This window comes from Balaenoptera ricei, chromosome 4 (genome assembly GCF_028023285.1).
Source record: "Balaenoptera ricei isolate mBalRic1 chromosome 4, mBalRic1.hap2, whole genome shotgun sequence".
Classification (NCBI taxonomy): Eukaryota; Metazoa; Chordata; class Mammalia; order Artiodactyla; family Balaenopteridae; genus Balaenoptera; species Balaenoptera ricei.
The window spans coordinates 2,872,730-2,895,747 of record NC_082642.1 but is presented as its reverse complement, the minus strand read 5'-3'; the positions used below and the strand labels follow the sequence as shown (position 1 = coordinate 2,895,747).

Here is a 23,018-nt window from a genome sequence, read left to right as displayed (position 1 = left end):
CCAAACAGTAAGCGCACTGCGGCTTGGGTTTTTCTCCGAGGCCAGCTTTAGCGGCGGGGGTGGGGCAGGGCGCCACCGGCCTTCCTCTCAGCGCCTGCTGCCGGGTACGGGGGCGGGACCGGGGCAGCTAAGCTGGGCGCCGCGGGCTCCTCCTCCAAAGGGCGGGCCAGACAGGGGCGGGGGCGCGGCCAGGTGCCGCAGGCCCCTCCTCTTGTGGGTGGGCAGGCCCGATACCCGCGGGTTTCTACTCCCGGGGGCGGGCCTGGGCGGCCCGGACGGATCCGGAGGCGGGGCCGGACGCCGAAGTCCCCGCCTCCAGAGGCGGGCTTATTGGGCTGCAGCGGCGGCGGCAGCTGCGGGTGTCCGCTGCTCGGCAGCCTAGCCACAAGGGCTCTGGCTCCTCCCAGTGGCCGGCCAGTGCGGAAGCAGGAGGCGGGGGCAGCGTGCGCGCTGCTGGTCTGCTCTCCCGCGGCGCTGGGGCCCGCGCTCCGCGGCTGCTGCTCCACTCGGCGCTTCGCAGGCGGTCAGCTCCTCTCCGCGCCTCCCGCCCGCTCCTCGACCAGGCCTCCTCCTCAGCCCCGGCCCGTGGCGTCGACCCCCACCGGCCCTCTCCCGCCCCGTCTCATCTCTGGCCGCCGCCGCCGCCGCCCCAGCCCCGATGGCTCTGTGCAACGGAGACTCCAAGGTCAGTCTCTGGCGTGGGGGGTCCCTGGCTCACCGCTTCCGGACGGTGGCAAGGCTCCGGGGCCGGGGAGCCACCGCGCGGGGCCCTTCCCCGCCTCCTTCCCCCAGCCCGCCAGCGGAGCCCTGCGGCCCTGGCAGCGGCGCGTCGGAGAGCCCCCAGTCGGGGCCTGTGGCATGTTTTCTCCTCGGGAGCGGCAGGTGCTTTGTTGATTTTTGTCTGCGTGTCGGGGTTCCTGCGCCCGCCGAGCTCCTGGCGTCGGGGAGGGCGTCAGCTTCCCGTGGTCGCGCCGCTGGCCCCAGCCTCCCCCGCGTCGCTGTGGGGCTCAGAGCCCGCGGAGCGCGGTCGGAGGGTGGGGGTAGGGAGGCGAGCGGGCGTGTGTGTGTGTGTGTGTGTGAGTGAGTGTCTGTCTGTCTGTGAGGGGGGCTTCCTCAGCCCTCACCCAGCCCCTTCAGGAGTCGGGCAGCCTTTTGTGGAGCTCCCGGGGCCCGCCGAAGGCAGAGCGGGGTCGGGGCCTCGCGTGCGGCGTTGGAGCTGGGCGGGCCTCCCGTCTTCCCGCCACCCCGTTTCCCGCCTGCCCTCGGTGGGGCTCGCCGGGTTCCCCCACGTCGGCCTTGGGGTCCGCGGCGGCGAGGCCGGCTCTGGATGAGGCCGCGTGACCGCGCGCCCTCCCCCCTCAGCCCCCGTCAGCGCCCTCCCGGGGTCGGGGCCGGTGGCCGGTGGCCGGAGGGTCTCTCACTCCGTTCCCCTCCCCCCATCCTTCTCCGAGGGAAGGAGCGTGTGTCCAGCCCCGCCCCCATCCCGCTCACTCCTTATTTTTCAAGTTGGTTTGCGATGGGACCCGCTCCCGGTTTTGCGAGCGCCTTCCGGGACGCAGGCCGCCGCCACCGCGCCCGGGAACTGGGGGGGTCGCGAGTCCCGGGTGCGGGAGAAGTTAACTCAATGTGCCGAGTGGAGGGAGTAGTTTGGGCCGCCTCTGCGTTTCTCGTCACCTCCGACTCACTTCTTCAGACCCTCTTCTTTCGTGTCGCTTCTGAATTGAGCACCTTCGCTTTCACTTCTGTGTTAAAATTGTCGTTGACCTGGAGTTCTTTCAGACCCGCACAATCAGTGTTGTCAGCGGGAACCCGCGCGGTTTTGAATTGCTATTTAAGCGAAATTTACCTCCCACACGCTGTTTAGGGCCTGGCTCTAAGAAATTACTTCATTACGTTTCATTCAGGATGTGTGGAACTTTAAACATCAGGTGGGAATTGGTGTTCTAAGTCAGGTAGAATTGTCTTTTCGGCAGTATTCTCTTATAAAGGTGGTGCCTAGTCACATCTTAGTGGGTCCTCTCCATGAATAATTGCTTACTCTCTAGTAAACATTCAAAGAAATATTTGTTGCACAAATGAGTAAAGATTAAGGTAGCTGATAAACTCCTTTAAACCGAGGAAAACTAGTGCTCAGACTAGTTGGAGCTCTTTCTCAAGATTGTAAACGTGAATTAAGACACGCTAACCTTTAGTTTTTGACCTCAGAAGCTTATGTAAACCTCAACATAACAGCTCTTTCCTGTACACTCGTTAACTTACAAAGCATTTTTCTTCTCCCTTTAATTTTGAGCCGTAAAATCATTGAAAAGATTCATCTTTGTGCTGGTAGAGGAAATGACTGTGTTATTAGGAGGATTCAAACCTAATTTACAGACTTTGAAAAATATGTGCTGATTTGAAAACAGTATTTACGCAAAATTGAGTGACAGCAAGAAGTTAAAAGATTCAGTTTCCAAGTTACCTGACTCCAGTGTACAGAACATACAACATACAGTATTTTTCCTAGCTGGTATGTTTTTTTTTTTGTTCAACTTGAATTTTAAAGAGAATCTTATCAGTTTGATATATTTGAGACCCAGGTGAATTGCTGGTTACCTTATTTTTATTTCAAGGTTCTTTATGTTTTGTAGCATAAGCAAGCATGTGTCTTTTTTTCTTTCTTTCTTTCTTTCTTTTTTTTTGGCTGTGCTGCTCGGCTGCTTGTGGGATCTTACTTCCTAGACTAGGGATCCAACCTGGGCCCAAGCAGTGAAAGCGCCGGGTCCAAACCACCGGACTGCCAGGGAATTCCCTTTTTTTTTTTTTTTTTTTTTTTTACTTTACTAACAATTAAATGTAAAACAAATTGAAAGCATTTTCAAGAGGAGCAATCCAAGAAAATAACATTTCATCACATCTATGATTATTTCATGTACTCCTAAGGAGGGGAAAAAAAAACCCCTATAAGTAAGCCATGATATGTAAAAACTTTCTGATGATGTGATCAATGATATGTCATTGATCATAAGAAACATTTAAAGTAAAGAGATGTTTAAATATGGGGGGGTTTGCAGAGTAAAGTAAGTGAAATATGATATTCTGAGAGGTCCACCCAGAAATCTAAGTAGGCACCTATTTTCCATAGCTTACCACTGAAACCACCTTTCCCTCTGGTGTGAAATACAGGTACTGGACCCAAGCTTCCGTTGTATATCTATTGTGCTTCTGACAGTTGTGTGTAAATCTTAGTTGATAAAGTGGGGAAAAAGCTCATTTTGATTCCTATTCTGGTGCATCTCAGTATTTTTCGGGGTTTTCGAAAAAGACATTTCTGCATGATAGAAATTAGGGAGAGACCTACCTAAATTTTGTAAAAGGATTTGGGCTGTTTTCATTAGTTTTACCCACAGAGTATCATTTTAGAGCTGGAAAGGACCTTTATGAGTTCTAGCTTCCTAAGCTGAAAAAACATAGCTGGCTTTTCTTTTTCTTCAGGGCTACTTTGGTTAACCATCCAAGGCAGAGATTATTCTTTTCCTTAAAGAGCTGATATAATGTTATTTAGTTAAGATCTTATCTCATATAAACAAGAGCATAGGCAGTCAGCTTTTCTTTAAAAAGTTTTTACAACCATTCAGTGTTTTATATGAATATATGTATGTAGCAAACATTAGACATAGTAACTTTTTTCAGTTTTATTAAGGCAAGACTATGAGAGTAAAGTTCTTTGGACTACTTGTCAAGTTTCCCACTTTTGGTCCCATCTAAGCCTTAGACTTTTTTTTTTTTTTTAAACATCTTTATTGGAGTATAATTGCTTTACAGTGGTGTGTTAGTTTCTGCTTTATAACAAAGTGAATCAGCTATACATATACATATATCCCCATATCTCCTCCCTCTTGTGTCTCCCTCCCACCCTCCCTATCCCACCCCTCTAGGTGGTCACAAAGCACCGAGCGGATCTCCCTGTGCTATGCAGCTGCTTCCCACTAGCTATCTATTTTACATTTGGTAGTGTATATATGTCCATGCCACTCTCTCACTTCGCCCCAGCTTACCCTTCCCCCTCCCTGTGTCCTCAAGTCCATTCTCTACATCTGCATCTTTATTCCTGTCCTGCCCCTAGGTTCTTCAGAACCTTTTTTTTTAGATGCCATATATATGTGTTAGCGTACAGTATTTATTTTTCTCTTTCTGACTGACTTCACTCTGTATGACAGTCTCTAGGACCATCCACCTCGCTACAAATAATAATTCAATATTGTTTCTTTTTATGGCTGAGTAATATTCCATTGTATATATGTGCCACATCTTCTTTATCCATTCATCTGTTGATGGACACTTAGCTTGCTTCCGTGTCCTGGCAATTGTAAATAGTGCTGCAGTGAACATTGTGGTACATGACTCTTTTTGAATTCTGGTTTTCTCAGGGTATATGCCCAGTAGTGGGATTGCTGGGTCATATGGTAGTTCTATTTTTAGTTTTTTAAGGAACCTCCATACTGTTCTCCATAGTGGCTGTATCAATTTACATTCCCACCAACAGGGCAAGAGGGTTCCCTTTTCTCCACACCCTCTCCAGCATTTATTGTTTGTAGATTTTTTGATGATGGCCATTCTGACTGGTGTGAGGTGATACCTCATTGTAGTTTTGATTTGCATTTCTCTAATGATTAGTGATGTTGAGCATCCTTCCATGTGTTTGTTGGCAATCTTCTTTGGAGAAATGTCTATTTAGGTCTTCTGCCTAGTTTTGGATTGGGTTGTTTGTTTTTTTGATATTGAGCTTGCATGAGCTGCTCGTAAATTTTGGAGATTAATCCTTTGTCAGTTGCTTCATTTACAAATATTTTCTCCCATTCTGAGGGCTGTCTTTTCATCTTGTTTATGGTTTCCTTTCCTGTGCAGAAGCTTTTAAGTTTCATTAGGTCCCATTTGTTTATTTTTGTTTTTATTTCCATTTCTCTAGGAGGTGGGTCAAAAAGGAGCTTGCTGTGATTTATGTCATAGAGTGTTCTGCCTATGTTTTCCTCTGAGAGATTTATAGTGTCTGGCCTTACATTTAGGTTTTTAATCCATTTTGAGTTTATTTTTGTGTATGGTGTTAGGGAGTGTTCTAATTTCATTCTTTAACATGTAGCTGTCCAGTTTTCCCAGCACCACTATTGAAGAGGCTGTCTGTTCTCCATTGTATATTGTTGCCTCCTTTATCAAAAATAAGGTGACGATATGTGCATGGGTTTATCTCTGGGCTTTCTATCCTGTTCCATTGATCTGTATTTCTGTTTTTGTGCCAGTACCATGCTGTGTTGATTACTGTAGCTTTGTAGTATAGTCTGAAGTCCCAGAGCCTGATTCCTCCAGCTCCGTTTTTCTTTCTCAAGATTGCTTTGGCTATTCGGGGTCTTTTGTGTTTCCATACAAATTGTGAAATTTTTTGCTCTAGTTCTGGGGAAAATGCCAGTGCTAGTTTGATAGGGATTGCATTGAATTTGTAGATTGCTTTGGGTAGTATAGTCATTTTCACAATGTTGATTCTTCCAGTCCAAGGACATGGTATATCTCTCCATCTGTTGGTATCATCTTTAATTTCTTTCATCAGTGTCTTATAGTTTTTTGCATACAGGTGTTTTGTCTCCTTAGGTAGGTTTAGTCCTAGGTATTTTATTCTTTTTGTTGCAGTGGTAAATGGGAGTGTTTCCTTAATTTCTCTTTCAGATTTTTCATCATTAATGTATAGGAATGCAAGAGATTTCTGTACATTAATTTGTATCCTGCTAGTTACCAAATTCATTGATTAGCTCTAGTAGTTTTCTGGTAGCATCTTTAGGATTCTCTATGTATATTATCATGTCATCTGCAAACAGTGACAGCTTTACTTCTTCTTCTCCGATTTGGATTCCTTTTATTTCTTTTTCTTCTCTGAATGCTATGGCTAAAACTTCCAAAAGTATGTTGAATAATAGTGGTGAGAGTGGACAACCTTGTCTTCTTCCTGATCTTAGAGGAAATGGTTTCAGTTTTTCACCATCGAGAATGATGTTGGCTCTGGGTTTGTCATATATGGCCTTTATTATGTTGAGGTACGTTCTCTCTGTGCCTACTTTCTGGAGGGTTTTTATCATAAATGGGTGTTGAATTTTGTCAGAAGCTTTTTCTGCATCTATTGAGATGATCATATGGTTTTTATTCTTCAATTTGTTAACATGGTTTATCACATTGATTGATTTGTGTATATTGAAGAATCCTTACATTCCTGGGATAAACCTCACTTCATCATGGTGTATGATCCCTTTAATGTGCTGTTGGGTTCTATTTGCTAGTATTTTGTTGAGTATTTTTGCATCTATGTTCATCAGTGATATCCGGCCTGTAGTTTTTTTTCTTTGTGACATCTTTGTCGGGTTTTGGTATCAGGTTGATGGTGGCCTCGTAGAGTGAGTTTGGGAGTGTTCTTTCCTCTGCTGTGTTTTGGAGGAGTTTGAGAAGGATAGGTGTCAGCTCTTCTCTAAATGTTTGATAGAATTCACCTGCGAAGCCATCTGGTCTTGGGCTTTGGTTTGTTGGAAGATTTTTAATCACAGTCTCAATTTCAGTGCTTGTGATGGGTCTGTTTATATTTTCCTTTTCTTCCTGGTTCAGTCTCGGAAGGTTGTGCTTCCGTGAAGATTTTTAATCACAGTCTCAATTTCAGTGCTTGTGATGGGTCTGTTTATATTTTCCTTTTCTTCCTGGTTCAGTCTCGGAAGGTTGTGCTTTTCTAAGAATTTGTCCATTTCTTCCAGGTTGTCCATTTTATTGGCATATAGTTGCTTGTAGTAATCTTTAATGATCATTTGTATTTCTGCAGTGTCAGTTGTTACTTCTCCTTTTTCATTTCTAATTCTATTGACTTGAGTCTTCTCCCTTTTTTTCTTGATGAGTCTGGCTAGAGGTTTATCAATTTTGTTTATTTTCTCAAAGAACCAGCTTTTAGTTTTATTGATCTTTGCTATCGTTTCCTTCAATTCTTTTTCATTTATTTCTGGTCTGATCTTTATGATTTCTTTCCTTCTGCTAACTTTGGGGTTTTTTGGTTCTTCTTTCTCTAATTTCTTTAGGTGTAAGGTTAGGTTCTTTATTTGAGATGTTTCTTGTTGTAGGATTGTATTGCTCTAAACTTCCCTCTTAGAACTGCTTTTGCTGCATCCCATAGGTTTTGGGTCATTGTATTTTCATTGTCATTTGTTTCTAGGTATTTTTTGCTTTCCTCTTTGATTTCTTCAGTGATCTCTTGGTTATTAAGTAGTGTATTGTTTAGTCTCCATGTGTTTGTATTTTTTATAGATTTCTTCCTGTAATTGATATCTAGTCTTACAGCATTGTGGTTGGAAAAGATACTTGATACGATTTCAGTTTTCTTAAACTTACCAAGGCTTGATTTGTGACCCAAGATATGATCTATCCTGGAGAATGTGCCGTGTGCACTTGAGAAGAAAGTGTAATCTGCTGTTTTTGGATGGAATGTCCTATAAATATCAATTAAATCTATCTGGTCTGTTGTGTCATTTAAAGCTTATGTTTCCTTATTAGTTTTCTGTCTGGAGCACCTGTCCATTGGTGTAAGTGAGGTGTTTAAGTCTCCCACTATGATTGTGTTACTGTCGATTTCCTCTTTTATAGCTGTCAGCAGTTGCCTTATGTATTGAGATGCTCCTATGTTGGGTGCATATATATTTATAATTGTTACATCTTCTTCTTGGATTGATCCCTTGATCATTATGTAGTGTCCTTCCTTGTCTCTTGCAACATTCTTTATTTTAATGTCTATTTTATCTGATACGAGTATTGCTACTCCAGCTTTCTTTTGATTTCCATTTGCATGGAATATCTTTTTCCATCCCCTCACTTTCAGTCTGTATGTGTCCCTAGGTCTGAAGTGGGTCTCTTGTAGGCAGTATATATACGGGTCTTGTTTTTGTATCCATTCAACCAGTCTGTGTCTTTTGGTGGGAGCATTTAATCCTTTCACATTTAAGCTAATTATCGATATGCATATTCCTATTACCATTTTCTTAATTGTTTTGGGTTTGTTATTAGGTCATTTCCTTCTCTTGTGTTTCCTGCCTAGAGAAGTTCCTTTAGCATTTGTTGTAAAGCTGGTTTGGTGGTGCTGAATTCTCTTAGCGTTTGCTTTTCTGTAAAGGTTTTAATTTCTCCATCAAATATGAATGAGATCCCTGCTGGGAAATCTTGGTTGTAAGTTTTTCTCTTTCATCACTTTAAATATGTCCTGCCACTCCCTTCTGGCTTGCCGAGTTTCTGCTGAAAGATCAGCTTTTAATCTTATGGGGATTCCCTTGTATGTTATTTGTTGTTTTTCCCTTGCTGCTTTTAATATTTTTTATTTGTATTTAATTTTTGATAGTTTGATTAATATGTGTCTTGGCATGTTTCTCCTTGGATATATCCTGTATGGGACTCTGCTCTTCCTGGATTTGGGTGGCTGTTTCCTTTCCCATGTTAGGGAAGTTTTCAACTATAATCTCTTCAAATATTTTCTCAGTCCTTTTCTTTTTCTCTTCTCCTCTGGGACCCCTATAATTCGAATGTTGGTGCATTTAATGTTGTCCCAGAAGTCTCTAAGACTGTCCTCATTTCTTTTCACTCTTTTTTATTTTGCTCTGCAGTAGTTATTTCTACTATTTTATCTTTCTATCTATCTCAATAGATAAAATGGATAAGGTCACTTAACCATTCTTGTGCCTCAGTTATTCTGCTATTGATTCTTTCTAGAGAATTTTTAATTTCATATTGTGTTTTTCATCGTTTGTTTGCTCTTTAGATCTTCTAGGTCCTTGTTAAACGTTTCTTGTATCTTTTCCAATCTCTTTCCAAGATTTTCATCATCTTTACTATCATTACCCTGAATTCTTTTTCAGGTAGACTGCCTATTTCCTCTTCATTTGTTTGGTCTGGTGGGTTTTTACCTTGCTGTTTCATCTGATGTGTGTTTCTCTGTCTTCTCATTTTGCTTAATTTACTATGTTTGGGGTCTGCTTTTCACAGGCTGCAGGTTCGTAGTTCCCGTTGTTTTTGTTGTCTGCCACCAGTGGCTCAGGTTGGTTCAGTGGGTTGTGTAGGCTTCCTGGTGGAGGGGACTAGCGCCTGTGTTCTGGTGGATGAGGCTGGATCTCGTCTTTCTGGTGGGCAGGACTGTGTCCATTGGTGTGTTTTGGGGTGTCTGTGACCTTATGATTTTAGGCAGTCTCTCTGCTAATGGGTGGGGTTGTGTTCCTGTCTTGCTAGTTGTTTGGCATAGGGTGTCCAGCACTGTAGCTTGCTGGTTGTTGAGTGGAGCTGGGTCTTAGCGTTGAGATGGAGATCTCTGGGAGAGCTTTCGCTGTTTGATATTACGTGGAGCCGGGAGGTCTCTGGTGCACCAGTGTCCTGAACTCGGCTCTCCCACCTCAGAGGCACAGGCCTGACACCCGGCCGGAGCACCACTACCCTTTTGGGACGTCTGAGGTCTTCTGCCAGCGTTCAGTAGGTGTTCTGTAGGAGTCGTTCCACATGTAAATGTATTTCTGATGTATCTGTGGGGAGGAAGGTGATCTCCATGTCTTACTCCTCTTCCATCTTGAAGGTCTCTTCCTAAACCTTAGACTCTTTTGGAGTAGATGTAGGACCTGCCCCACCACCTTCACTGAGATGTTGACTAGGGTATATCATACTTGGATTAAAGGTTTTTTATTGTAAATACTTGTTGATTGCATGTGATATAGAATCTTTAATGACATCTAATGTTGAAAATTTAAATTTGCCATTTTCAAATTTAAGTTTTGAACTGAATGAAAAGATGACCTGAGATTTTTATTTGGGGTGCATTGAGAATGGAAAAACTATCCTTCTATGATAACCCTATAGTACATTTTTTTCAAAGGTCAAAGTTGGATATTTTTTTTCCCTCCAGATTTTGTCCTATCTGTTAAGGAAGAGCTGTTACAGACAAAAGGAATGGTTTTTATTGTTCTCTGTTCTTAGACTTGAAAGGTTTTGAGATTCCTCCAGGAACCTCAGATCACCTTGGGCCAACTTGTCTCTTAAGGAAAATAATTGTCTTTTAAGAATTAAAAATATACATAGTTTTGTCCTATACTCATTCAAATGTGTTTGATACTTTTTAAGGCTATTTAATGGTATATTTTAAAGGATGCTGTTTGAAGTAATGAATGATTATTTGCTATCCAAAACCATGGAGTTTTTCTTTGTTAAGGTACTTAAACTGTTTTCATGCCTCCTTCTAACCTAAACTCTGTTTAGATGCTCAAAGTCAATGAAGTCCTCAGGGTTAATATGTGATTCTGAAGCACTTTATGATTCTGAAGCACTTTATGAATCAACAAAGAAGTAATAGAACTTAGAATCTTTGTGTCACATATATAGTTCTAGGTTGTGTAGAATGTTCTTCCCATGTAGAATTGGTGGGTTTTTTTGTATTTGTTTAAGAATCACAGCAGTTCAAAAATAGCTTTACTATAGTAGTAGTGTGATATTAGTTTTCTGGTTGGCTGACCCTTGCCATCCCTTCGGGTTCATGGTTTTGAGGACCCAGGAGATGCTTTATGTAGTTATGTCTGTAAATTCACTCATGTAGTCCACTACAACTTGATAGGGAATAAGGTCTTTGTTTATTGTAGTGTGACCATATACTCTTTGTGTAAACTGGGGCACTTGAGCATAAAAGGAGATGCTAAAAATAATTTAAATTTATAATAATTGCTGTGAAATGTTACCAAATAAAATAAATATTTGCTGTATCGTGTAAATCCAATTAAATAAACAGCAAAACTACTGTAGCATTAAGTGCAGATTACTCTCTCTGTACATTATGCACAGGAATACAAAGAGTCTCTTTCCTACATGTATTTCATGAACACCTTACATATCCCACTGACCCAGCTGATGGAGGCCTGGAGGTTATGCGCATTTTGCAAGCTGAAGAATGGCTGTGGCACAACTAGCATGTACACCAAGTGGCTGGCCGGGACAGCAGCTTCAAACACTCTGCTATCAGCACCCACAGCTGGATAGAGTTAGTGTCCAAGTGTACTTCTTTGATCAGGAAAGGGTCAGGAAAGAGAGAGATGGGTTCTCAGTGGTTGGCTTTTAGATTGAACCAGAAGTTGAAGTGAGAACTCTGTTAACTGCACCTGCACTCCACAGAGTACTAGGCAAAGCCATGGTAGAAGGTGGAAGTATAAAGTGGAAATATAGCAAACCCATACTATCTTACTTTAATGCAGTTATTCATAATAATATTTAAAAAATGAAAAACATGAGACAGTTGTTAAGTTGGGTGGGATGTGGGAATAACAGCTGTAAATTAGTACAGTCCTGGGCAAACTGGGCCATATGGTCACTCCAGTTACAGAGTACATATCATCCTGAATTTGGATCTTGATTTCTCTAGTGACATGTATTTAAAATTTGGCTGAAATTCAAGCCTAATGTGTATACATTAAAATAGTTTTTTTCTGAATTAGTAACTATTCTGGGAGTTATTCTAAACTCCTTAAAAATTGAGTGTCAGGACTTCCCTGGTGGCGCAGTGGTTAAGAATCTGCCTGCCAATGTAGGGGACATGGGTTCGATCCCTGGTCTGGGAAGATCCCACATGTCGTGGAGCAGCTAAGCCCATGCGCCACAACTACTGAGCCTGCGCTCTAGAGCCCGTGAGCCACAACTACTGAAGCCCGTGCACCCTGGAGCCTGCACTGCAACTACTGAGCCCACCTGCCACAACTATCGAAACCTGCTAACTTTAGGGCCCGCATGCCGCAACTACTGAGCCCGCATGCTTCAACTACTGAAGCCTGCGTGCCTAGAGCCCGTGCTCCGCAGCAACAGAAGCCACCACAATGAGAAGCATGCGCACCCAACGAAGAGTAGCCCTCGCTTGCTGCAACTAGAGAAAACCCGCACGCAACAACGAAGACCCAACACGGCCAAAAAAAAAAAAAAAAAAAATTCAGTGTCAAATTACTTGCTTTCTAAAACTTGAGAACCAGCAATGTTGAAACTGACCAAAAGGTAAAATAATCTGCTCTAGTCTGCCGTAACATTTGCAGAGGATGTTTCCCAAACATTTAAAACTGCCTGGACATGTAAAATTCCCTATTTGTTGTGTTTGTCAACAGGAGAACAGAACCCTTTTTATTCTCAAAACTCAACGGAGGTTTACGTAAAATTAAGTCACCCTCACCTTGTTTATAATTTGGAGAACTAATTCTTATCCTCTGAGTTTTCGTTGTGAATGTAAATCAGGGACTCCAGAATTCTAAAATCTGCTTTGGACAACTTTTGGGTGAACAATCCCTAATTAATTTGGGAGATTCTTGATGCATAAAAATGGTTGTGGATAGATCATTGTTTTGGTATATTATTGGTAATAGTGAAACTTTTTTATGCTGTGATTTTTCCTGCTTTTAACATTTCATGAAAAATTTCAGACAAGCAAGTTAAAAGAAATTTTAGTCAACATTTGTGTCCACCACCTAGATTCTACCATACTTTTCTCAAAAAAATTTATTTTTGTAAAAGCTTAATTCAGATATAATTCAAATACCATAAAATTCTGCCCCCCCCCATTTAAAGGGCACAATTCAGTAGTTATTAGTATATTCACAGATTTGTGCAGCCATCACCACAGTCGATTTTTAAACATTCTCATTACCCCCAGAAGAAATCCGGTACCCTTTAGCAGTCAGTCCTCATTCCCCCCACCCCCCCGCCTCTCCCTCCCAACCTTAGGCAACTACTAATCTATTTTCTATAGATTTGCCTACTTTGGACATTTTATATGACTAGAATCTTACAATATGTGGTCTCTTGTGACTGGCTTCTTTTACTTAACATAATGATTTCAAAGTTCATACATCTGGTAGTATGTATAGGTACTTTATTCCTTTTTATTAGCAAATAGTATTCCATTGTATGGATATAGCACCTTTTATTTATCTATTCATCAGTGGATGGGCATTGGGTTGTTTACATTGTTTGGCTATTATGGATAATGCTGCTATGAATATTCCTGCATAGGTTTTTATATAGAAATAACTTTTCATTTCTCATGGTTATATACCTAGAAGGGGAATTACTGGGTCATGTAGTAATTTTATGTTTAACCTTTCGGTGAACTGTCAGACTGTTTTCCAAAGCGGCTGCAGTATTTGTTTTCCAAAGTGGCTGCAGTATTTTACATTTCTGACAGCAGTTTATGAGGTTCCAATTTCTCCACATCCTTGTTAACACATGTCTTTTTGATTATAGCCATCATAGTGAGTATGAAGTGGTATTTCATTGTGGTTTTGATTTGCATTTCCCTACTGAAGGATGATCATGAGCATCTTTTTGTGTGCTTATTGACCATGTATATTTTATTGGAAGAAATGTCTGTTCAGATCTTTTGCCCATTTTGAAGATGGGTTATTTGTCTTTTTATTGAGTTGTAAGAATTCTTTATTTTAGTGACAGGTCTCATCAAAAATATGATTTGCAGATATTTTCTGCCATTTTGTATGTTGTTTTTCACTTTCTTAATGATGTCTTCTGCCAAATAAAAGCTTTTTAAAAAAAATTTTTTTTAAATAGGCCTAGTTAATTTTGTTTATTTACTTATTTTATTTTTGGCTGCGTCAGGTCTTAAGTTATGGCATGCGGGCTTCTCTCTAGTTGTGGCATGCGGGCTCAGTAGTTGTGGTGCATGGGCTTAGTTGCCCTGTGACATGTGGAATCTTAGTTCCCTGACCAGGGATCGAACAGGCGTCCCCTGCATTGGAAGGCGGATTCTTAACCACTGGACCACCAGGGAAGTCCCATAAAATCTTTTAGTTTTCATGAAGTGCTACTTATTTTTTAAAATTTTGTCACTGTGCTTTTGTTGTCATATCTAAGAAACATTCTTAATTCAAGATCCTGAAGAGTTTGTGCAATTGCCTATGCTTTTTAAAAGTTTTATAACTTTAATTTTTATATTTAGGTCTTTGATCTATTTTAGCTAATTTCTGTATATGCTATAAGGCAAGGTACCAACTTCATTTTTTAAATTTTTGGCTATCCACTTGTTGCAGTACTGTTTTTTGAAAAAACTATTATTTTACTTTTGAATGACCTTGGCACCCTCCTCAGAAATCAGTTGACCGTTTATTTTTGGACTCTCAGTTCTGTCCCATTATCTGTATGTCTGTCCTTTTGCCAATATCACATTGTCTTCATTTTGTAGCTTTGAAATTGGGACATGTGAGTCTGCCAGCTTTGTTCTTCTTTTCTAAGCTTGTTTTGGCTATTCTGGGTCCCTTGACTTTCTATATGAATTTTAGGATAAGCTTATCAATTTCTGCAAAGGATTTTGATAGAGATCACGTTGAATCTGTGGATCAGTACGGGGATTAGTACTATCTTAACAGTATTAAGTTTTCTGATGCATACGTGGGGTGTTTTCTCACTTATGTCTAAATCTTTCAGTAGTGTTACATAGCTTTTTAAGTATAGGTTTTGTACTTCTTTAGTTAAATTGTTTTATTCTTTTTGATGATATTGTAAATGGAATTTTATCTTAATTACATATTTGGATTGTTTATTACAAGTGTATACAGTTGATTTTTGTGTATTGTATCCTACTACCTTACCAGGCTTATTTATTCTAATAGTATATTAGTGGAACTCTCAGGATTTTCTTTATATAAGATCATGTCATCTGCAAATAGAGATAGTTTTACTTTTCCTTTCCACTCTAGATACTTTTAATTTCATTTTCTTGCTTAATTGCCCTGCCTAATACCTCATACTTTTGCATAGAAGTGGTGAGGGCAGAAATCTTTGTTCCTGATCTTAGTTGGGGGGAAAGCATTTTGTCTTTATCCATTAAGTGTAAAGTTAGCTGTGGGTTTTTCATATATGCTCTTTATCAGATTGAGGGCATTTCCTTCTGTTCTTTGTTTGTTGATTGTCTTTATTATGTTAAGATGTTGGATTTTTGACAAATGCTTTTTCTGCATATATTCTGATCATCATATGGTTTTTGTTCTTTATTGTGTGGATACGTTAGATTAATTGATTTTGAGATATTAAACCAAACTTGCATTCCTGGGATAAATCTCACTTGGCCATGGTGTATAATCCTTTTTTGTAAGTTGCTGGATTTGGTTTGTTAATTTTGTTGATTTTTACACCTACATTCGTAAGAGATAATGGCTTGAGGACTTCCCTGGTGGTCCAGTGGTAAAGAATCTGCCTTCCAATGCAGGAGCCACGGGTTCGATCCCTAGTCATGGAACTAAGATCCCACATGCTGCAGGGCAAATAAGCCTGTGCGCCGCAGCTACTGAGCTCGTGTGCCACAACTAGAGAAGAGAAGACCTGCACGCCCCAACTAGAGAGAAGCCTGTGCACCGCCACGAAAGATCCTGCGTGCCACAACTAAGACCCGATGCAGCCAAAATATAGAAAGAAAGAGATAATGGCTTGGAGTTTTCTTGTGATGTCTTTGGTTTTGGTGTCAGGACAGTACTCTGGCCTCATAGAATGAGTTGGGATACCATTCACTTTTTTTTTTTTTTTTTTTTTTTTTTTTGGCTGTGCCCAGCAGCATGTGAGATCTTAGTTCCCTGACCAGGGATTGAACCCATGACCCCTTCAGTGGTAGCAGGGAGTCCTAACCACTGGACCACCAGGGAATTCCCTACCATTTACTTTTTACTAAACTTGCTTTGTGTGATCAGTTGCTGGACTGAGACCCTAGTTTACATTTTAGTGGATCATTTTCATATTAATGCATTACTGTATTGAACTGTGAGATACGTTCCTCCCAAGTCCAGCATCTGATTGGGCAAAATAAGGCACAAGACTTAGAGCATCACACTGAAGAAGATAGCTCTTTTAGAGGTAATTGGTATACTTTGAGTGGATGTAGCTTGAGTTAGACTAAAAATTTTTAGGGATAAAAGTATAAACTTTTAATGGATGATTAATCCATCCACATAAGTGGATTTAACTTGATAGGTTTTTGGTTTTGAAACAGGAGTGTCTCTAAGGTTTGAGTGACTGTTGGCCTTGTTATTGACACCATGGCAGAGCTTGACCATCCAGTGCCCCTGAAGGCTGAGGGTAACAGTTGCTTATTGTAACATTGTCTTTCAGTTTGTGGAGAGAAATGGTAGTTTGAAAAAGGTCACAAATAGGTGATTTATTTTGCTTGTTTTTGTAGAGGTAAAATGTACATGTAGTGAAGTGCACAGATCTTTAAGTGTACAATTTGAGTTTTGACAAATATATATCCCCACATAACCCCTACCCCAATCAAGATACAGAACATTTCCATCCCTCCCAAAGTTCCCTCATGCCCCTTGGAAGTCAGTTCCTCCACTCCTTCAGCAGCAGCCACTGTTCTGATTTCTGTATCTATACATTAGTCTTGTTTCTTTTTGAATTTTATATCAGTGGAATCATACAATGATTCTGGCTTCTTTTACTCAATATAACGTTTTTGAGATTTATCAATGTTGTGTGTATCAGTAGTTTGTTCATTTTTATTATTATGTAGTATTCCACAGTATGGATATACCAGAATTTGTTTATCCATTCACATATTGATGGCCATTTGGATTGTTTCCAGTTTTTGTGGACTTGGGTGTTCATTTCTCTTGTATAAACACCTAGGAGTGAAATTGCTGGAACAGAAGATAGCCCCTGATAGGTTTTGGTATTCCCCACTTCCTACAGCTTGGAATATTTAGGCTGTAATAATAGGTACTTGATGCCTGGAAGAGATAAATCTTGATATAGTAAAACAAACTTTTAAAAAGTTGCATTATAATATTTTATCCTTAAGGATATTTTTAAAGTATCTTGTTCAGCTGTATTTTAATCAAAATAATATGTGGTTTGTGGACAAACAGGCTACTTTTAGACAGGTTTATAAAAACCAGTAGAAATGAATGACTATTTGGTAGTAGCAATTTGAATTTTAAATTAAAAAATAATTTGACAATAAAGTTGATAAAAAATAAATAGAATTTGAAGCATTCTGGATTTAACAAGTTTGAATGTTTTAAAAATGCAACCTTGGATTTGGTGTAGTATTTTCATAGAAAAGCTATTTTCAGGTACTAGATAAGAAAATTTCTATTGGTTTGTCTGTGAGGCATATTATCCTGTCTAGTCTGGTACCTCTTGAGTTCACCAGCCCTAGCTCTCCAGAGGTTATTTAATAGTGCCTCTAAGTGGTTTCTCTTCCCTGATGTCTTTCCTTCATTAGTTACCCCCTTTAAAAAAAAAAGGTAAGTATGCAGTTATATTTTAATCTCTAAAGCCAAAGGTTCAGTATAATGTATATTTTGAAGTCAAGGTCGTAGAGAACTAAACGTAATGGTAGCCATTTTGTACAATTTCCCCTACATTCTTATATATTTCTGCGATTTATGGCCAGGGAAAGCAGAATCATAATTTGTTATTGATTCATAACCTGCCGTGGATGCTTTGGCGTTAGATGGTTTTTTAAAAATTTCACTTTAGGTAGTATTAGAAACATTTTCAGAAAGACAAGTGATGCTTACTTCTTGCTTAGGAGTTTGTGGGTGAGCTCAGCTAAGCTTCACTACTCTCATCCTTTGCTTGGATCAGTAAGTAGGCTCTTGGTATTTTCATGATGATGGCAGAAGCACAGGAGACAAGGAACATTAAAATGGCTTAAGGCTTGGCACACTATCACTTCTGCCCTCATTACATTGGCAAAAGCACGTCTCGTGGTTGAGCTCAGTGTCAAGAGTGATATATTCTGCTTATAATAGGACAAACTGCAAAGTGACATGACAAAAGGCATGGATATAGGGAATAGTGAAGAATTAGGGCCAATGTAGTCTGTTACATATGGAAAATTTAAAAACATGCACAAGTAGAGCAAAGAGTATAATGTCTCTGTCACTCACCTCAGCAGTTATAAACATGTGGTCAGTTTTCCTTCACATACGTTTACTTAGTGCCTCATAGTAAGAATTACATATGTCTGTAAATCGTATCAGTGTTTTCTTAGGTCAGTCTCCCAAGGCAATAGAAATAAAAACAAAAGTAAACTAATGGGACCTAGTCAAACTTACAAGCTTTTGCACAGCTAAGGAAACCATACACAAAACGAAAAGACAACCTACAGGATGGGAGAAAATATTTGCAAATGATGCAACTGACAAGGGCTTAATTTCCAAAATATACAAACAGCTCACACAACTCAACAACAACAAAAAACAACCCAATCGAAAAATGGGCAGAAGACCTAAATAGACATTTCTCCAAAGAAGAAAGACAGATAGCCAACAGGCACATGAAAAGATGCTTAACATTGCTAATTATTAGAGAAATGCAAATCAAAACTATAGTTAGGTACCACCTCACACCAGTCAGAATGGGCATCATTAAAAAGTTTACAAATAACAAATGCTGGAGAGGGTGTGGAGAAATGGGAACCCTCCTGCACTGTTGGTGGGAATGTAAGTTGGTGCAGCTACTATGGAGGTTCATCATAAAACTAAAATAGAATTACCATGTGATCCAGCAATCCCACTCCTGGGCATATATCCAGACAAAACTCTAATTCGAAAAGATACATGTACCCCTATGTTCATAACAGCACTATTTACAGTAACCAAGACATGGAAGCACCCTAAATGTCCATCAACAGATGAATAGATAAAGAAGATGTGGTATATATACACAATGGAATATTACTTAACCATAAAAAAGAGCAAAATAGGGCTTCCCTGGTGGTGCAGTGGTTGAGAATCCGCCTGCCAATGCAGGGGACACGGGTTCAAGCCCTGGTCTGGGAAGATCCCACATGCCGCGGAGCAACTGGGCCCGTGAGCCACAACTACTGAGCCTGCGTGTCTGGAGCCTGTGCTCCGCAACAGGAGAGGCCGCGATGGTGAGAGGCCCGCGCACCGCGATGAAGAGTGGCCCCCGCTCGCCGCAACTAGAGAAAGCCCTCGCACAGAAACGAAGACCCAACACAACCAAAAATAAATAAATAAATAAATAAATTTATTTAAAAAAAAAAAAGAGCAAAATAATGCCATTTGCAGCAACGTGGATGCAGCTAGAGATTGTCATACTAAGTGAAGTAAGTCAGAAAGAGAAAGACAAATACCACATGATAACAATTATATGTGGAATCTAAAATATGACACCAAAGAACCTATCTATGAAAAAGAAACAGACTCACAGACATAGAGAACGGACTTGTGGTTGCCAAGGGAGAAGGGGGTTGAGGGAGGGATGAGTGGGAGGTTGGGGTTAGCAGATGTAAGCTCTTACATGTAGAATGGATGAACAACAAGGTCCTACTGTATAGCACAGGGAACTATATTCAATATCCTATGATAAACCATAATGGAAAAGAATATAAAAAAAGAATGTATATATATGTATAACTGAATCATTTTGCTGTACAGCAGAAATTAACAACATTGTAAATCAACTATACTTCAGTTACAAAAAAAGAGTTACATATGTCTTGTCTCTATTTTCGTAGGTTAAGATTGATCGGTTGATTCAGGGTGTTGCCATCTGATTCATCTGTTATCAAATTTCTCATCAGTCTTTAACCTAATGATTTTAATAGCCAACACCTAGTTCAGTGCTTCTCACAGATCTGCAATAAAGATCCAGTTTTTAAAAAAAATTTCCAATCCTACCGTGACTGCTATTTTTACAAAATACAATAAACTTTTAGACAAAAGAAATTTAAAACTCTAAGACATAGAAAGTAAAAGCCCCAAATTTTTATTATAGATCCAAGGAAATAAAATTACTGTCAACTTGTTATATAAGTTTATGAATGCTTATATAAAATTTATGTACCTTTTGTTATTATGAACTGGCAACAGTTTGCATACCAGCACTGATCCTTTTGTGGGCCACAGTAGCCTTAAATACATTATTTTATGAGAGATTGCAAAATGGTGATATTCTAATTCTATTCTTTCTGGAACTGTTTATAAAGAACTTTCTTTCATTTACTGTGTGGTTACTTGTGGCAGAGTTGAGAGTAGAAAGGCAGAATGCATGCTTGATTCCTTCCCTAACTTTCACCAATTTTGTGCATAATTTTTTCAAGTTCTGTTAACTCATTATTTTCAACAAAGTGTAGTTCAGGCACATGTTACAGTAGAAAGGGCAAGATGTAGAAAGGAGTTTGGGTTTATGAAGTATAATAGTTGTATCTTGAAAAATGGACCATGTGCTAAATACCTGTGAAATGGTGACATTCTATGCTTAAACTTTAAAATTTTTCTTAGGAAAAAATGTATAGATCTAAGCTAAAATTACTTCTTAAAAGTATTTTAGGAGAAGTAATTAAAGGCAAAATTGAGTCTGTTCACAAACTCAGTATATTTAGGAAGAGAAAGCCCTTTGATTATCTTTCCTCTCTGCATGAAAAGTGTCATCTGAGGTTATCTTTAGTATACTGATAGTATGGGGAGATGAACTGAAGAGAGGCTGTTTAGGTATGTAAATCTATAATATTATTTCTATTTCTTTGTCTCTTTGCAAAGAACCTTTGGTTCTTGTTCATGTGAACAGGCAACACACACTTGAATCACCATCCAAAGAAGTATTTTTTGTTAAAGTAGTAGATCTCAGTCACAATTGGAATGCAGTCAGTCAGGAAACTAAAGGTCAATATAAAGAAAAAATCTGTGAGTGTAACTAAACAGATAAGAGTGAACATGGTTCAAAACTTTTCCTTCTAATATTTTAATGGTATGACAACAGTTGTTACTGAATGTTGTTTCTGTGTGTGTGTGTGTGTGTGTGTGTGTACATTGCCAACTTTTAGAAGTAGGATGATTTGGGCTAATTAATAGTGGGTTAGATTTATCTAGAGATAACCTTGTTCCTCCGTTGGCTAATGCTCATCATCAAATGGGAAAAGTAGCTATAATAAAACTTTGAAGGATTGAAAAATCATAAGGTAAAGGATAGTGTACTTTAATTTTAGCCAACAGTGCCAAGTTTTCTTAATTATTTAATTTAAAACTGGCTACATAAATATAGTTTGTCAGCCAAATAACATTGCTATAACTTTCTGGAAAGACTCTTTTAGGGTCATATGAAGTCCAAGGGGAAAATATATAATTGATTTCAAAAGGTTTAAAACTTAGAATTAGAAATTGTGACACTGGAATAAATTTTTATTTCCCCTGAAGTTGGAAAATAAAGGTAATAAACAGTTGTGTGTTTATTTTCTTACCCAGTGATCATATGTATCAATTAAACCCATTAGAACTATATTTAGCATTAGAACTATATTTAATTTACCTGAGAAGTTGAAATTCCTCAACCATTTCCACGGTTTTAGAGTTTGTGTACATGGGGTCTGGCTGTCTTTAAGTGGGTGCTAGTAGTAGTATCTGAATCCAAGCTAAACCGCTTTTTAATTCATTGATTTAGATAGTACATTCAGACTGTTCATTATGCTCAGCAATAGTGCCCACTTGAACTTGAAAGGAACTGTTGGCACCCTTATACATAAGGGGAGAAGAAGATTTGGAATGACTTTGAAGAATCAAGAGACATATTTGTTTATTCAAAAGAAGATGAAGTTGTAATCAGAACTACTACAAATTGGTTCAGTAAAGGAGAAAAAGTAATTAAATTAGAAGCAATATGGAATTCATAGTAGCAAGATCCCACATAACATGTAGAAACGAAGCAGGAACATTGAATAACTACTAGCTTGAAATCTCATTAGGGAAAAGTGTTTCCTCAACATATGAACTCATTAACAAACCAGGAGCAGTAAAAGGCTAAGACAGTGCTCTATGTCACTAGGGACTTGTATTTCCCAAACCTGTTGAACACTGAAAACTTAAAAAAATAGTAATTTATTGAAGATATTTACTGAAGAGGTCTATAGGTTGCATACTTAGATTAAACAAGATAGAGAAAAATGAATGCAGACGAATTGAGTGATCAGAATTTTTGCTTATAATGCTTAGTATCTACAAATGTATTGAAATTATAAGACAAATGGAACAAAACTTAGTGATCATAATTTAGGCAACATGAAATAGTCGATGATAAGTAAGCGCTGCTTAACCAGATGTATGACATCATTTCCTAAAGGCATTTTATACATTTATTATGTAAAATGAACAACTGTATGTCACCTGTATTCAATAGTTGCACCTAGAATTTTTTATATATATTTCAGAGACTTAGACTTTTTTAGAAGACTTACGTACTACTTAGGTATAGATAAAACATGTCTATATATCTATTTATATGAAATAAATTAGTTTTAGTATTTCTAAACTTTCTTCATGTTTAGCCTGACTCTTCTGAATTATTTTTTGACTTGAGTTGTCCAGTCCTGTTTTTCCACAGATCTCTTATTCCATCAAGAATTTTGATGATTCATTATTCCTTGTGAGTACTCAGTTACTTCTGGGATTTTCTTCCAGGCCACTGAGAACTCATTCTGGAATTTTTGACGCTAGCACTTCTTTGTTCTTACCAGAAGATGTCAGTGGAAGTTTTTTTTTTTAAATAAATTTATTTATTTATTTCTGGGTGTGTTGGGTCTTCGTTTCTGTGCGAGGGCTTTCTCCAGTTGTGGCGAGCGGGGGCCACTCTTCATCGCGGTGTGCGGGCTTCTTCACTGTCGCTGCCTCTCTCTGTTGCGGAGCACAGGCTCCAGACCCGCAGGCTCAGTAGTTGTGGCTCACGGGCCTAGTTGCTCTGCGGTATGTGGGATCTTCCCAGACCAGGGCTCGAACCCGTGTTCCCTGCATTGGCAGGCAGATTCTCAACCACTGCGCCACCAGGGAAGCCCAGTGGAAGTTTTTCAGGTAATAACCAGAACTCAGTCAGTCCTTCTTCAAATGGTTTTTATTTTTATTTTTTTAAATAAATTTATTTATTTATTTTTGGCTGCGTTGGGTCTTCGATGCTGCACGCGGGCTGTCTCTAGTTGCAGTGAGTGGGGGCTACTCTTCGTTGCGGTG

The 23,018-nt window shown here is 39.6% G+C and overlaps 1 protein-coding gene across 1 annotated transcript in view; it reads left to right on the top strand.

Annotated features, from left to right (window-relative positions):
- Window positions 1-564: 564 nt before the first annotated feature.
- The window catches only part of GMPS (guanine monophosphate synthase), an 89,789-nt gene continuing 67,335 nt past the window's right edge, over window positions 565-23,018 (top strand). The window contains exon 1 of the mRNA XM_059920071.1: window positions 565-685. Coding sequence (XP_059776054.1) covers window positions 659-685 — 27 coding nt within the window. The 5' untranslated portion in view covers window positions 565-658. The remainder of the gene's footprint in view (window positions 686-23,018) is intronic.